At 36.9% G+C, this 18,047-nt stretch overlaps 1 protein-coding gene across 1 annotated transcript; it reads right to left on the reverse strand.

The window, feature by feature from the left end:
- Positions 1-2,337: 2,337 nt before the first annotated feature.
- LOC143876065 (vacuolar-sorting receptor 3-like) lies at positions 2,338-17,082 on the reverse strand. Its single transcript, XM_077377678.1, has 12 exons — positions 16,496-17,082; positions 12,822-13,514; positions 12,592-12,680; positions 12,296-12,365; positions 12,145-12,228; positions 11,953-12,029; positions 11,799-11,880; positions 5,335-5,417; positions 5,199-5,265; positions 4,567-4,695; positions 4,368-4,477; positions 2,338-2,767 (listed from the first exon to the last, which is right to left on the reverse strand). Exons 1-12 carry the CDS (start codon positions 16,800-16,802, stop codon positions 2,669-2,671), a joined length of 1,890 nt encoding a protein of 629 aa, XP_077233793.1. The 5' UTR covers positions 16,803-17,082; the 3' UTR covers positions 2,338-2,668.
- Between the last annotated feature and the right edge of the window lie 965 nt (positions 17,083-18,047).

The following is an 18,047-nucleotide window of genomic DNA, read 5'->3' on the forward strand; positions in this document are numbered from 1 at the left end:
TTTAGCTTTTACCATAAAATTGGGTCCAGTTCTGGTTGATTCCAATTCAATTTTTAGCAAACCTCAACTCGGGTCCAATCCTGCACCTTGATCCAATGTCAGCATCGGACTGATTGAGCAGTCATACAAATCACTGTTTAAAAACTCCCTGAGTCGACTCAGTTCTACCTTGGCGAAGTTCTTGTCCGAGCCTGAGTTTTGACTGACAAAATCAATCAAATCCATGGACTTGCCAAAGTTAATGAAACCTTGAAGGAAGCATGGTAATTGGATAACAGAAGTTAGTTTTTGTATTTTAAAAATAATCCTGATTTTAATGAATACTTCGAAATATCTTATAGTTTTTAAAATAATTGAAAAGGAAAAACATAAGATATGCCAAAATAATATAATGCAGTCACATGTAGTTGACTTCTGAACTTGTGGTTGAAGTGAACTCACCACTTCTATAGTTAATAGTTAAAAGGATTGGACCTTGATCATAACTATTGGGCTTCTATACGAAAGCTGTGTAATTCACATTACACCACAGACATTATTCATGTCAAAGCCGTTTATATTATTTACTTAGGTCAAGCACTTACCCTGGCTTTCACAAGATCCATTTCAGTTATTGATAGAGTGAATAGATCTGTCATTTCTTGAAATCTCTCTTCTGATTCAAAATCGTGGTGCAACGTGTACCTCCTTTGTTCGGATTATGAAAAAGATAAAATAAATAAATAAATGGATTTTTGTTCAAGAATGAAATCTTATTGGAATAGTCCATATATGGTTCATCCTTCGGACCCGTATCACATCCCGGATCTAATTAAATAGGATGCATTGAGGTGGTATTTTGTATATATGTAATAATCTTGAATATATCGCCTAGATTAGACAAAAGAAATATCGTGTTGTTAACCTGAACTACTTCAGGGGAGGAGTCAATTTTAGATCCGGGAAATGCCAAATAATTTTGGATCCAAGTCAACCTCTAGAACTACTGGTCCTAAAACCAGAAATAAATATGCTTACTCCTCAATTGAATCAAAACTGTAATTGGAATTCAAAGGTAGATTGAGGTTTTGTTCAAAAAAACCGAAAGTTAACAGTATTTATCAAATCTTTTCCTACCTAATGGAATGCTGTTGGATCAAATGACAAAGGCATTGTTGAGAAAGAGATGGTTTTCCCCTAATGAAATGAAACATTTGATTCATGTAACAGGAGAAAGATTTCTCATTCCTTAGCTAGAAAGATATGCCACAATGAAAGAGGGATTAAATGGAACAGATTCAGAGTAATAAATGTTTATCTAGTCATTGTGCAAGAATCCAAAAATATGTTTCCTTGGCGGGGTTGGATATGGATTAGCATTATCTTAGAATAAAAACTATATTGGTACTCATGTTTTAATAGTGACAGTTCTCTGTTTGTACTTTTCTAATCCGTTGTTAGAGGCTGTATAATCCCCCCAAAGGTATCAACATCTAATCAGAAAAGTGTAAAATAAGGAGAGGAAAGCTATCAACATCTAATCAGAAGTGTAAATTAAAGAGACGAGTGCTATTACCAAAATAAGCAGGCACCACCATGCATTGTCTCTGTAACCGCGGTATCAACTGTATTTTGAAGGCCTCCAGGGGGTCTCCTTTGCGCCTAGATTTGCAGAAGGAAACCTATGAAAAAGGTGAAAATTTGGGGCGCAATTTCGGTCAGGTTAAGCTTTTACTTAAAAATGAAGTGGAATCAACTCAAACCCGACCTGATTTTATGGTTAAAGCTCGACCTGATTTCCAAAAAATGGACCCAAGTTTTGCACCCTAGTGATAATGGGATCTCAATTGACATCTTATGCAGAAAAATTGTCAAAACCATTGTTCCACTAATAAGGCAATGGCAATAGGCTTCTTACTTGCCTGAGTTGACTCTCAAGTAGGATCAAATAGCTATTTCCCCTGTCAAGGCTTGGGAAATGTCAAGACAACACCCTCAGCAGCTGAGTTAATCTGACTCGGAATCCCTTCATCCGTGTCTGCTGGATCAAAGCTGAGTTGAACCATTAATAAAACCCTAGTGGTTTGAGCACACAAGAAAAAAATAATTTGGTTTGATTCAATCCATGTGAAAAATATTTGCCATCCAGAAAGAGGAAAAAATAGTGTGTGTTAAAACGATAGTCAATAAGGGAGTTATAGTGCACGCCTAAGTACCAAAGGAACACTTTTGTCCACCTCAGACTGAGTTTTGCTTTATTTGGAGATGCTTTAATCTTACAGCTTTAAAATTCGACCAGACAGACAGAAATACTTTTGATTTTGCATATCCATCAAATACCCATCAAGAAAGTTTCCATAAAGAGAAATACAAAGATGATTGAAAGAAAACATGATACAAGCACAGCCCACAAAATCTATACATTCACTGCACAACTGCTGAAATTGGATATTTCTGAAACCCAACTGTTCAAAACCGCGCTGTCTCTCTACTACAACATGGTTGTAATCTTAATAAATCTCTGGGGATCTAATCTAGCTTAATTTGTTTATTGGTCCACAATATGTTTACAGAGCAAGGCTCCCTACTCTTACGAGAAGTTCGTTTCAAGGGAGAAATATGGGTGAATAGTAAGACAACCATATTCTTTGCATCAACGGGAATCGAACGACTTAAATCGAATTGCTTCTCAGGCATGCTCTTCATTGACATGATTTGGGACTTCTCCTTGGTTGTCCAGCGGCATGTACTGCGCCATTATAGCTTTGATCTCTGAATCCATGTATGACTGAAAAAACCAATACAAGAAACACAAATCTCAGACAAGCAAGAAACACATCAGCATCTGGAATTCCTTTAGCATGGGTAAAAGATAAGTATCTGAACAAGTATCTTAAAACACAGTTATCAGAAGCTTAATGAGTTTAGTTTTGAAGTTAGATAACACAAAAAATAAGCTTAAGCTTCACAGAACCCGTGGGGAGTAGGGTTAAAACCTTCCATTAGGACTTTCAGTGAAGCTTAAGCTTGTGAAGCATTTGTCTCCAGCATCAAAGTGTAAGCTTCACACGACCCATGGGGAGGAGGGTTAAAAGAACCCTACGGAAAAAAAATGGAACAGAAAATACCCTAACCTGTAATCTCAAAGTTATTGTGATTTGGTTTCTCATTCTAGGGTTTCGTGAATCACTATTTTCATCAGCACAACACAAAAGGTCCATTTCAGATCAAGTTATGGAGTATTCCTATCCCCGAGAAGCTTCTTCTATATGAATTATTTGTGAAAGATCAACTGGATATTTTAGACGATACATGAATGATGAATTGCATTCTGTATAATATTACATGTTATGTACTTAACCAGTGAATGATGAATTGCTTTCTGTATAACATTAAATGTCATGATTAGATTTTTAACGTGTGGTATAAAGATATTGTTATAAAGATTTTTTTTATAAAGATATTGTTATGATACACGATCTCATGAATAAATGTTGATGATCCTTCTTGATCTTTTAATTTTATTATTGTCTCGGTTTGTTTTTGTTTTTGTTTTTGTTTTTTTTGAATGGCAATTGTCTCGGTTTTTTAATTTTCCTATTTATCACTGATTTTTCTTTTTCTTATTTTCTTTTTCCTTATATTCCCCCAAATTTTTATTCCATAATCTCACTCTTTTTATTGAAAAAAGAAAAAAAAATTCAATTGAGACGCCTTTGGGTTCTAAACTAATGCCTTGCTTCATTTTTCAGCTGACTGCTCTGCTTTGTTTTTCGCTTTCTAAAACTGTCTTAAAATTAATCATAATTTGAGTGTGTTACGCTTAACATAGATCAAGGTAATCATAGCTTAATTTGGGACAAAATGAAAGGTTTACTGAATTCTTTGTGCCTTACTATCCTTCTAAAATCCAAATGAAACAAAAGACAGATCAAATATACACGAAAAATTAAACTAAAATCCATAAAGAAGATTTTATTTATCATGAACCTTTGCATTCTAATGCAATGACATTAAATTGTTTTAAACTCAAAACAAAGAACCACAATAACATGAGCTTGTTCAATTTCAAAACAAATGAAATACAATGGCATTAACTCAGAGTTGTAAAAAAATGGAACATAAGCATAAAATTGCCATTCACATAAAAAAGGGAAATAAGGGCGGAAAACTTTTTTTGCCAATTTCATTTATGCATATCAGTTATTTAATTGGGATTTCAATGAGGACAATACGCATGCTTTTCAAAATGTCTGCAATCAACAACTGCTAAAAGGGCACGATACAATGGCTCTCATGGAAATTCCATTCTAACTATGAATTTAATCTGAGGCATAATAAACAACAAATATTCCCTGATAGGGAAAATGAAAACATAGCAAACTTACTCGTAATCTATATTTGTAAATAATATATGCTCCAGCTGAAGTGACAGCCAATCCTATCAAAATGATCCAAATGGCAGCCCATGCCGTCTTTGTTTCGCTAGCCCTCTTACCTGCATGATTATCCAAATCATATGAAGCAAAACAGTGATAGGCAGGAAGATTGTATTAAATAATCACAAATTGGAATAGCGGAACCCACTTATGCAGGTGTCATGGTCCCTCATATACAAAAGGCCCCCGCTGCAAGTGCACTCGTAGCTACCCCAGGTATTCTTGCAACTGCACTCAGGGCACTGGCAAGCTCTCTTTTCTTTGCATTCATTAATATCTGCCAACAACAAAACCAGTTAACCAGAAGAAAATATTGCCAAATTTTGAATTGGTAGGTAAGTATGGGCAAGGTTTGAAATTTCGGTTTCGGTTTCGGTTTTGGCTATAACCGAAATTTCGGCTGACATTCGGTAAAAAAACAAATTTCGTTAAAATTCGAAATTTCAGCATAAATTTCGGATTACGGGAAAAAATAATAATAATAATATAGCCAAAATTTCAGAAATTTTGGCTGAAATATGGGCGGGCCGACACCGAAATTTGTACTTTCGGTGTCAGCCCCGTCCAAAATCCAAAATTTCAGCATTTCGGTCGAAATTTAAAACCGTGTATTGGTAATTCCAAGCACAGTTGGGGTTTCTCAAACAGAAAACCTACCCAAGACGATTGAGATTAATATTACGTGATTGATATTGATACAATTTATTTACTTCCACAAATTGGCATGAACATCTTTTCCTGACATAGCCTATGAATATGACTGTTAAGTGCATAACTTACCCTTGCAACTTTTGACACCATCACCTGTGAATCCAGGAGGACACTGGCATTTCTTGTCCCCAATATCCTGTGGACAGCAAAGATGAGAATGTATAACGAAGTCTTTTAGAAAATAAACTATGAAATGTGCACCAACCTGACAGGCAGAGAAGGTGTTTCCAGCTTGAGTAGCCTGCCAACACCCCCCATTATTTAGCTTGCACCTTCCAGGCCCACTTGCTGCTTGATGATGGAAAGATTTAATGAATTGTGTTACATGTCATAAGGTGTTGTAAAATAATATGCAAAAAGAGAATCCTAGTCAGAGAAGAATTAATCTAATAGTATTCCCGTAAATTTTTTTTTTTTTTGGGGGAATGATACAGCAAAAAATTTTCAAGAAAAATAAGCGAAAATTAGAGGGGCAGAGAATGGCCCAATAGTAAAACTTCCTCGGAGCACCTTCCTTAACAAAAATGCCTGGCACATCACTAGCCGCTTTTAAAACATGAAAAAATGGTGCATTCAACACCCTACTAATTTCCAAGAAAATGACTAGTGAGCCATTGGTTTGCAACATAAGCATCAGTCCTACGCTTGAAACCCTAATCCGCCAAAACCAAATCTTTGAAAACCCTTCCCCATAAACTTCACCAATAGAAAACCTAATTCCCCATCCTTTTAGTCACCCAAAACCCACCAGCCCACCTATTAGAGACCCTAAATGAAATACCCCTAAAATTCCTATTTAATATTTTGAAGTTTCTGTGGGCAATTTAGCCATTTTGAAAAAATGGAGGGATAGGTTTCGTAATTACATTTGGAGCATAGATTTTCTAAATATCATATAAATATTTATTTTCCTCTTTTATTTCTCTTAGAGGAAATCATAGACGTAGAAAGAGAGGAAGCCCTAAACCAAGGAGAAGAAACCCTAACTCAAGGGAGAGAGGAGCCTAGAGGAGATTTCACAATCGGAGAATCAAATTGAGGTAAGAAGATGAACAAGCATAGCATAAGTTGTATCTCATGTGTTCTCTTTGATTTACATTGGAACAACTTATTTTAAAGGAATAATGGGATTTCCTTTTTGTTCCGTCACCCGGAGAATTCCCGTCAAGTTTCTGGTGAAACCTCGCACCTTAAGCTTTCCATCGGGACCAACCGCGTTCATTTCCGGCAACCGATTAGGATGTTGTAAGGATTCGGTGCTTTTGCCCATGTCTCGCCGCCAATCGTCGTCCAGCGGGTTTCTTGCACGCGAACTAGACTTGTCGGAATCCTCTCGTCACGAGGGTCCAACGAGTCTAGCCTAATTCAATTCGGGCAAGCGGTGATTGAGTTATAAACCTTCGAAGTTTGTGAAACCGGAAGAAATCACGCACAAGGGAAAACCCCAAATTGCTAAGCACGTTCGACCGTGACTGAGGCACTGCATGGTCGACTGTAGTTAGGCCGGTCAACCGTTCAAGAGACCTCTTTTCGAGCCGGGTTTCTTCCAATTGAGGGTTTTTTGCATGCTTTTTGTGCCCGTACCTATATGCATGCTCATGTTACGTTGCATCCTTGATTTTTATGTGATTCTAAATGCTAGGTGATTTGGATCGGAGCCGAGGGACTTTTGATTCAATCGAGGTAAGTGATGTGACGGATCCTTAATGTTTGAACCCCTAAAACACGCTAAGGTATGTTCATGCTCTTACAATGATGATTTGAAACAGGTGCCTATCAGGATGATATCAAAAACTTTTGTGGATTATGCTAGTGGTGTGTAATTTCCCTGTATTTAACGAACTAGGGTCTGGCATGCCTTTTTTTTTAATGGTAGCCAAAATATTATTATAAAAGAAAAGACTGAGATCGTCAGCTTACAGAATAAGAGAGAAAAGGAAACAACTATTCCAAACAAAAACAACAAATCAAGGGGGGAGGGAATCAGAGAGAGCAAAAGATTCTTTAGATACACCCTCCCTATCCAAACTATCCGCCACCGAGTTCGCAGATCACCTCATCAAAATATTTGACGAATCTCCATGGATGATGTTGCGATTTTTTTCAGCCAACAGATCACATTTAAAGAGTCCCCTTCCACCGAAAGTAGCATGCCCTTATAAAGGATGGCAGTCTCAGCAGTTCAGCCAGCAGTCGAGTAGGCTAGTCAACAGTTTCAGGCCACCCGGACCCTGCCAGACTCAGCCCATCCAGAGTCGGCCAAGGCACCAGAGGAGTGGCAGACCGCGCAAGACATGCCACGTTTATACATTGACTCTGCAAGATGCACAGGCATCCATCTAAAGCCTTTAAAAAGAAGTCTTTTATCCTATAGACCACAACCCCATTGTCCACCACTTAAATCCAAACCCTCTCCATATAAAAACCCAATAGCCCCATAAACCCTAGTTTAGGAAAATCAAGAAAGAAATCCCTCTCGATCTCGATCTTGAATTAGAAGCCTAACCTCATTGCCTATTACCGCACCCTATCCGCATGTAAGTATTATTTGAGCCATGGATTAGATTATTTCATAGATATGATTATTGTCAAAACATTATTTAAGGTGTGTTGTATTTCATTTAACTACCTCGTTTGTTTATGGATTTATTGCATGCAAGCTGTCTAGGTTATTTAAATTCAATTTGATGAATAAAATCCAGAGCTTAGAATTTCTACGAAGAACCTTAGTTGAAGTTGAATATTATGTTATGTTTATGTGGATTTGGGAGTGAGCTTAGAATTTCTAGAACCTCAGTTGAAGTTGATTATTATGTTATATTTAAGTGGATTTGGGAATGCATGTCAGCTGCTTTACTGAATTAGAGCCCTTTTATTGCTCCTAAATTACTAGAAATTAATCCTGCAATCCCTGGGTTTGCATCACGGATAAACAAAAATCGTGTCTACTACCACTACCAAAGTTTACATAATACATTACTAGTCACAGTACCTGGAAAGTTAAGGTCGCTAAAAGGGAGCTACAAAAGCTTAAAATGGCAACGCAATAAAAGCTGCCAAATTTAAACGAGAAAGCTAAATTGAAGAACTTACTTTGAAACTACGTATGGAGAAGTGCATGTGAGGATTGATAAGGAGAATTCCTTCAGACAAGAAAAGGCAAGACTGCGATCTACTTGAGGTGCAACTTCAGTTCCAAAACAAACAAAAAATTAAAGCATTGTTGATAAAGGACCGAGAGGCTGCAAAAAGGGGGCGCCAAATAGGTCCAAAATACCATGCATTTTGTGCATAACAATTGCTTAAGCCCCTGTTTGGTTGCCAAAAAAGTAGGAATTTTTGAAGTATTTGGACAGGATTTGAAATCCAATACAACGTTTGGTTGCTTTTTTCATCCAAAAGCACATTTGACTACTGGGATTGTTGGATCCTTGTCTGCTGACGTGGAAGGAAAACGGGAGCCGAATTGTAAACCACAAAATCGGAGTTTTTTTTATGGAATCTAAGTTGGAATGGGATTTCGAAATGACTCTTCAATAAATGAGTCTTTTCCCACGAAATTTCCACACTTTATCATGACAAAGGAATCTCTGATGACACTATCTATCAAATTGAAAAGGCAACTTTTGAATCTATACTACAAGATTGAGAAAGAAAGATGAGTTTGATGATGCTATCGAGATGGATTAAACAAACATTTTGTCTACCACCAATATCGAAGCTTTTAGAATGCATTACTACTCAATGCGTCTGAAATGGAAAGGTTGCTAAAAGTGAGCTACTAAAGCTTAATATGGCAGCGAAGGAAATCAATGCTTTCCAAGATGTCAAATTTAAACTGAAAGGATAAATTGAAGAACTTACTTTAGAAACTATGCGTAGAGTCGTAGGGAAGCGCATGAGGATCAATATGGATGAAACCTTAACACAAGAAAATGCAATGATGCAATCTACTTTAGGTGCAACTTCAGTCCAAGAAATTAAAGCATTGCTAAAAGAGAAAGACAGAGACTGCGAAAAAGAAGAGCCGAACAGGTTTGGGATACCATTCATTTAATGGTCAACAAATGTTCAAAGAAGTTATCGATAATAATCTGTGGAATTGAAAGGGAAACTTGTGAATCTCTACTAGAAGGTCGAGACAGAAAATGACGAGTCCAATGATGCAACAAAGACCAATGAACAAAATTTTGTGTCTACCACCAGCACCGAAGAATACATCAAAGATGTGTTCACCAATAAGATTATGTCTACTAGAAGAAGTGAGTGGCAGATAATACTGTTCGATGGAAATAACTCATTTGATGGAATGGAAAACCGTTCTCTGTTGAGCATAGACCACTGCAGAAGAGTTCGAGCAAGCTGGTCATGACTCCTACAACCACTTTCATTCCCCATACTCAACGGTACCAAGTCTTTTTCAAGTAGGAGAGAATTATGGGGGCATCCCTTACAGAAGTCAAAAAGTTAGCTAGGACAATGGGGTCCATCATTACCGTTAGTACGCTCTTTATTTCAGTCAACTCAACTCAACTGAGCCTTTGTCCCAAACTAGTTGGGGTCGGCACATCAATTAACTGAATTAGAATAAAGGAGAGCCCAATTTGCTCCCATAAAATTGTTTATGATACCACCTTTAGATCTTTAAATAATTTCTTAATTGCCCGTCGATATGATGCCTTCAGTCCAGTTGGTGTGATGCTCTGGGATCTATACGTTCTATATTCTCTCCCATTGAGGTGATGTCTAAAGATTCTAAACCATCAATTGTGATATTTGCCGAAAAAAGTGAAGTTTTCTAAGATCTTTGAATTTACTTTGCAAAGTTCAAATTATACTTAAGGGTTTTGCTAACCAACTAGGGCAACCAATCAGATCGTGAATCCAACTATCGAATTGGTTGATCTCAACCATCAGATAAGTGAACTTTCCTATTTTTGTAGATCCTTCAGATCAAAATTTCCATTGAAACGAGTTTTTTTCTATAAACGTAAAAGGGAATATTCTGAATGCATCTGATCAAAAATCATATGGTCAGATTGACTCAATTTCAACCATTGAATTCAACTTGGATCTTTAATTCTAGCCCTAAATGAGAATTTCAAAATATTTTGGAGGATTAGATTTGATATATTTTTAAAAATTATGTAAAAAGGCACTTCAGACCATAGTTTTTGATACTTCTACATAGGTTTGGGAATGAATTGGACTTTCTATGTTAACCTAATTGTGTGTTATTTGATCATTCATATGCCCTACTCAATCTAATGTGAGAAGTCCCTTCATTTCGGGCTCTTTCCTAACAGTTACTTGTTTCCTATCCCTAAGGATTTTGGTTGTGTTTGTTTTGTCCATTCTTGACTAGGATTAGATAAATTTGATCCATGGGCAGTCAAATGTATTTTTTTCGGGCCCATACTCATAAACATTATCAATGTTACAATCCCATATCCAAGGAGAGATATGTTTGTATCGGTGTCACTTTCTTTGGGGATACACCTTCTATAACTCGAATCTTGCATCCCCTGTGAGCATTCAAAAATAAATAAATCTGTGCATCCCCTGTGTCTCCTCCACCATTACTAACCCTGGTTCAACTTTTAGATAATGTTGCCTCTTCTCCTGAGATACCAAGTCCAAGCACTGTCGCGAAGAAACAATTACAAGTTTGTAAGAGGTGAAAATAACAGAACATGATAGCCTCCTACTGGACTGTCAACTTTGTCTACGGATTACACGGCTGATTATACTCATTAGAGTGTCCATATTGCTATTCGTAAAGGTAAACAGTTGTGCAATCAATACCTTGTTGCAAACTTCATTTCTTCTATTGCCGTCCCCCGAACCTGTCAGGATGCACTTAATTCTAATGGATGGTGAAATGAGTGCATTTCAGCAAAATCATACAAGGGATTCAACCAAGTTACCAGCTAGTAAAAGTGAAGTTGGGTGTCAATGGGTGTATACTAATATTAAGTATCTATCTAATGTAACTGTTGAATGCATGAAGGCATGATTGGTGGCTAAAGGTTACACCCAAACAATTGGTATCCAATCGCCAAACACAACTCTGTGCATGTATTATCCCGATAGTCGCTACCTAAGACCGGCCATCGTGGCAACTAGATGCTAACAATGTTTTTCTTCATAGTGACTTACAAGAAGAAGTTTACATGAAGCAAACTCCAGGGTATGTCGCTCAGGGAGTCTGGTAAGGTGTGCAAATTATGAAAAGGCTATTTATGGATTGAAATAGTCTCCTCTTGCTTGGTTCAATAACTTTAGCTCAATTGGTACTAATTATGGATTTCAACGAAGTAATGTCTCATGGGGAAAGACTTGACTGGAAAGAAAGCTTTGGAATGACAAGGCCACACTCTCTTATCCTTTTGAACAGTATGCACAAAAAGCCTCCTAAGACTACAACAGTAAAAAACAAATGAGTCATTCACACGTATTGTAACCATCTCTCTCAAACTACATGATTCAGAAGATAACATTAAAAAAAAGCAAGTTTCCATGCTCGCGTGCTGGGTTGGGAATGATAAACATGTACTTCATGTAAATATGACTAGGTACATCTCACAAGTTTCTTGAAGAGAAAATGGTGAGCTACACACACAAAATAGTGAGAGTGAGAGTAAGAGTGAGAGAAAAAAAGAAGTATACCTTCGCAAGCACTGTAACCATCTCCCTTAAACTGTACACCTTGAACCAGGGGACACTCACATACTCTTCCACGGAAGGTATCCTGAGTAAATACTTCACCTATCAATAAAAGAAACAGCCAGACACATATAAAGCTGATTATTTACAAGAATACCTTGCAAGCAGTGATATTGGAAATCTTATCATGCCAACAACCACCGTTATTTTCCAGACATTCATTTGTCTCTATATCTGAAAGAAAAAGATTCTATGATCAGAAGAAACCTTTTCTGCAAATAAAAACATTAGATTGCAAGAGCTATAAGTTTCAAAAAACTAGATGCCCAATATTATTTCTCAAACTCACCACCACTTAAGCAAACAGCTGGTTCAGTAGTTTCCTCAAAACCAGCACAAACAGCCTTCAAAATAGCACCTTTCTCTAATTTTCCTGCAATTGCATGTCAGAAAGAGACACCGCCTAGACATGGAATGAAATACAATTTTCCAAGACTGACCTCGATACTGTCGATTATTAATAATGAGGGTAGGTAATATAGTGACATCTCCCCTGGATCCTTTTCCAACCTAGATAAAAATTCCATCATATGACAGCAATATATAAAGAGGTTACAGATACCAGCTTAGAAGAATTAGATGTAGCTAAAAGCCACAGATCCACCAGAATTGGGAGAAAAAAAAAAGAAGCAACCAAAAGTTCTTAAGAAAACACAGAAAAATAATATATATATATATATATATATATATATATATATATATATATATATATATATATATATAAAGGGACACCTACTTGGGCATCTTGCTCTTCTTTCAGAACGGGATTGTCAGAATCGGAATTTGGGTCTCCCATGCACTTTTCAATCTTCTTACTGTCCAGCCCTGCTCAAATGCAAGAACTATATTAAAATTGTCCTATTGAGAATAATTGATGTCCTCAATTATTTTCCAGCCCTGCTCAAATGCAAGAACTATATTATAATGTCCTATTGAGAAAAGATCACATTTTAAAGATTAGCATACCTAGGGATTTGATAACAGTTTCGGCACATTCTTTGTTGTATTTCTTCTCCCTCATAGGGCATCTTATTTTAAAATCAGTTACATAATCCCACCAGACCCAAGGTTTTTTGGATTCATTTGCAACTCTAAACACACACAATTGTCTCAAATTCTCAACAACCACTTCTTTCCCTTCATAACCTTTGCTGAAATCCTGTTCAGGATCTGGAGCACAATACCTTCCATGATTAATGCATTGGGATTTACACTGCCTGCTAGCCGTGAATGCGTGGGGACAATACCAAGTTATATAATGGGGTGTAAACTGCGAATAACCACCTCGCTCGAGTATCTGTGCTGCACCTTTGAAATCATTCAGAAAGTTCATCAGCATGTCACACTTGGGCCCACATTCATCATTGCTATTGGTCCATAACTCATACTCCACACGATCGTCAGGGTGTGGGACCGCTTCCCTCCAGTCGAGGTTCACATTGACCATTTCCCCATTGTTGATGGCTTTCTTTAGTTTCTCACCAAAGTTTTTATCGATAAGTGCAGATGGAATTGTTATGTTCTGAATATATTTTGCAGCCTCTTCATCCTCTCGAGGCGAATCCATGGTTATCAGTGGTTCTTCAATGTTATCTGCAACAAGCACTGCTGAAGCCCCAGAATTCTGCGCATTCCAAACCTTTAGAGCGAAAAAACAATCTGTAAAGAAGCATAAAACACGCAAACCCATTAGAGCTGGTACTCTTTGAAGAAAAGATCTAATACTGGAAGCAATAATTGACTGCATTCAATAGCTCCAATATTTAAGGGGAAAAAGGCACAATTCATAACATATCCCTACAATCTAAAATAATATACAAGGAAAGTGAATGGAGTTTCATCATAGTTTGCAAAAAAAAAGTACTCCTTTGCAGCTATGTGACACTCATGAGGTTAGATAGAAATGTCAATCTCAATATTGCGGACATTGTAGATCAAAATACGGAATCGGACAAGAATGCAGCAAGGTAAAATGGAGTCGACTCGGGCAAGTAAACGATTGGGCAGGGGGAGTTTCAAAAATATGGGGCCGACAAAACAGAACCAAACATATCTGTAACAGGTTTTCATAGTTCTGATTTTAGGGACCGGTTGTAATGGACTAGAAGTATTAATAGTGGGCCTGAGTACTGGTTTAACTAGATTGTTTGGATGATAAGATGGGACTGTCGATAACAAGGTTACAGGCCTTTTCTTCCCCCTTTTCCCTTTTTCCCTTTCCTTGTATTGACCATCTCCATCGTCCCTTCATCTATTAATGAAATTCTTCATCATTCAAAAAAAGCAAGGTTACAGGCCTTTCGGAACTTTTTTGGAATTTCTGGGCAGGCAAAGAAAGGGGCTGACATAAGGGTAGTTTCTGGATTGTTCAGGCCTTCAGGGACAATTGAGGTCGATGGAACATGGTTTAAGGCATGGATTTGGATAGGGACAGCAGGTTTTAAAACCTGTAGATTTTATAGACTGCAGGTTATCATATAGCCACAGGGTGTGGGTCATGGGTAGAGACATATAGATTAATCGAAGGATGATGAGTAGGGACAGATTTCTGTGGGGTATAACGGTATGGGCAATTGTCCCTGAAGTCTATAAAATGGAAAGAAACTCCAAAGTGAAATCAGTAAAAGCAACTTCAGTCACAAGCATGGGCAAGACTGGTTGTCCTTCCTGATGAATCCAAGTCACGTTGACAAGGCTTACAACATGAAGAAGGTCAATCTAAAATCAGAAGTCCACTATTCATGAGCTCATAAACCTAGGAACTAACAAGAGTTTGGTTTTCTACCGATGTCGATATGCCAACCATCAAAGCACTTAATTGTGCTTGATAGCATCAGACAGAAACAACACATCTGACAAAAAAATGACAGTGGCAAATCAGGAACAGGATGCCCCAGTCGCAAATCATTCTGATATGAAAGATACAGTTGCCTCAAATTCATTGTCCTCATAATAGTCAGAGAAATTGGATAATGTGCTATGTGACAGCAATCTTCGAACAACTCTTCTTCTGTCCACTAGAAGTATGTGTAGTGACTGATGTCTGATGATAATATTGCACAAGATCCATATAAAAGTTCTTATTTTCTTTTTATTTTTTATTTTTTGAATGGTAGCCACTTGTATTCATAAAAGAAGGACCGAGATGGTCAGTACATGGAGCAACAAAAGCAAAGAAAGATCAAGAAAAACAGAGAGGAGGTAACTTTCTTGTCTGAGAATAGAGAGACTGAGACCAAAAGTTGTACATTCCTGGCTATGTTGCAGCATGGGTAGAGGTATGAATAAGAATCTACCATGGAGTGCCAGACTGAGCAACCCAAAGCATAGAATTCAAAGACTTCAAATGCAAATGAGGATCTATATTAAAAACTTAATATTTTTGTGAAATAATTGGATATACAAATGTAATGTTATACTGCCCATATCAAAAAAATTATATTAAGAAGAGTATAAGGACTTTCATGCATGTGCATAAAAAGTATAGTATGATAAATTTTAGCTAATGGATGCTATAAAAAATTGATTTAAGTTTCTTATTTAGGTAATAAATGGATGCAACCTCATCTTTATCATTAGCAAAAAATCGAACTTCATCTTTATCATTTATAAGATAAGATGGATACATATCCATAAAATCCAAAAGAATACCAAAATAGATCCATTGCATGGAAAGTAAAACAAACAAAATAGGAACCAAAGAAAGCCCCATGGAGATCCCTCAATTGGTCAGATCATTAACTAGACTGTTCTCCTCACTATGAAAAAGGGATGATACGGCCAAGAGTGCAATACGCACTGTAGTGATTTCCATCTCAACTTAATACCCGAAATGAAAGATCATCAATCATTGAAGGCAGAATCTTACGGAAGAGCCATGAAAAAAACTCAATGGCCACATACAAAAGAACTTGCTCTATAAAACTCCGCAACAGAAGCAACAGAAGCAACAGAAACATAACGAAAGTAACATTTTTCAGCAACCAAAGATGCAAGTGTGTCAATGAAAAATGGCATTGGAGGTTGTTTTTAGCTTAGCTTTGTATTTCAATTCTCAAGTACAGTGTTTACAATGTAATACTTTTAGGAATGATGAGCCCATGAAGTTCATAAAATAATTTCAAAAGTTCTCCCTTAAGGCCCTGTTTGGATTGCAGCAAAAAAAAATAAGAGGAATAAAAATTTCCCTTGGAAAATCATTTTATTTCCACAATTTAAAGGGAAATGATAAATTTTAGGGATATCAATATAAACTAAAGTTCCCAGTAAATTAAACTTAAACTACTGTGATTCAATTCAATAGAAAAGCATGACATTTTGAGGGGGTGGGGATTCTTTTCCCGACTTTTCCAAAAAAATTCCTGCAATCCAAACAGGGCCTAAATGAAAAAATAAAGAAAGGAAACATTAGAATCACATCAAAATCCCAAAAAAAATTGCATTAAACAGATAACACATAAAATGCAAATGGGAAAAAATAGCAAATTGCCACAGAATTCATCAGCCATTGTAAAACCAAACAGGATATTTACACACCTTCAAACTGAAATAAGTACCAAACCCACCTAAAACCAGTAAAATTTCACTACCCCATGTAATCAATAGATCAAAATTACACAAAATAATAAAAACCCATTTACCTCCTCGATCAACCAACACGAAATTTGGAAGAGCTCCGGCTTTCGCCTTGAACGAAATCCCTAATTCTTCATAACCCTTACACCCATTTTTGTTCTCCTTAGGGTATACAACAGCCCCTCCCATGCTTCCACCATACTTAGGAATTCCGAAATTCCCGATGGCGCTATCGTAATTCCCTTTAATGTTTTCCGGTGAAGTCACAGTCAGACTGTTCTTCTCTACAATGAATCTCGCCCAAATTGGTGAAATTAAAGCCCCAAAAAATAGACCCAGAAACCCTAATGAAAACCCAACTGAGCTCTCCATCTCCAAAGCAAAATACACAACAAAGGAAAGGAAATGAGTAAAGATTGTGTGATTTTTATCAATCAAATCAAGATGGGGGTGTTGATGATAAAACCCTAGAGCTAAAAAATTTGTGGGATTGAAGGAATGGGGAATTGGGTATTGATTTCTTCTTTGATAAGAAAAGGGTGGATTTTGGCTGCTATCTTTCTTTGCCTTCGTCTTAGAGCTGAATGACGGTTTGCAGTTCTACTTGTTCTTCATTTGTTAATTGTGATTAGAAAGAGTTGATGACTTTGGTGAGTTGGTCTGTGCTTGTTTATTAGTCACCCAAAAAAATCAAAGATAAATGTCGTCCCTTTGTTTATTAGTACACCCCTTTAATGAAGAGGAATGATATACCCCCCCCCCTCTTTTCCCTAGTAGGACACCCGTTGCAGTGTAAAAAGATTGGTCATAAATACACTGAAGGGGTGGGACTAGTCACAAATTCTCAATTTTGAGAGTAGGGTCATTTTGGGAATAAATGGTTTAAACTTTAAAGGGTTGCAGATGCAATAGAAAGGATAAGTAATGTCATAAATAGAGGGAGCTTCCTCGAAGCATACGAGAAGAACGATATATCATTCAATCTCTACCGTACACGTGTCCCATATCAGGTCGGTCTCCGTTGTTGACTCCATATTCTCCAGAATGAGGACCAATCCTTTTTATTATAAATCCAATTGCATCTTAACAAATGTAAGTGTTTTTCCTTCCAAATAAAGTATGCAAAAATATACACACTCCCTTGCTTTGATAATGTCACTCCGTATTTTACTTTATCAAACACTTTCTTAATTGATACACCCCTCATAACCAAGGTTTAAAATTTCGGTTTCGGTACCGGTTTCGGACCATGGAATTTTGAAATTTCGGTCGAAATCCGGTACATAACCTGAAACAAATATTTTATTTAATATTAAATTTCGGTAAAATATTAAATTAATATAAAAATAACAGTTTTTTTGGGTCAAATTTCGGAAAAACCAAAATTTCGACCGAAATAAATGACCGTTTCGGTTTTGGTCCATTTCAGTGTTGGTCTCCACCGAAATCCAAAATTTCGGTCCGAAATTTAAAACCATGCTCATAACATGATTGGACAATCACAACCATCCAACTACCCTTTTTTTACTGTAGTTATTATATGGTCTGCAGGTACATATAGGAATTTCGAAAAAAAAATTACACTGGGGCCCATATTATTTGATGATCCAAACCATT

Source organism: Tasmannia lanceolata, unplaced genomic scaffold (assembly GCF_043159265.1).
Source record: "Tasmannia lanceolata isolate RefF3 unplaced genomic scaffold, GAP_Taslan_0.1 ptg000004l, whole genome shotgun sequence".
NCBI lineage: Eukaryota > Viridiplantae > Streptophyta > Magnoliopsida > Canellales > Winteraceae > Tasmannia > Tasmannia lanceolata.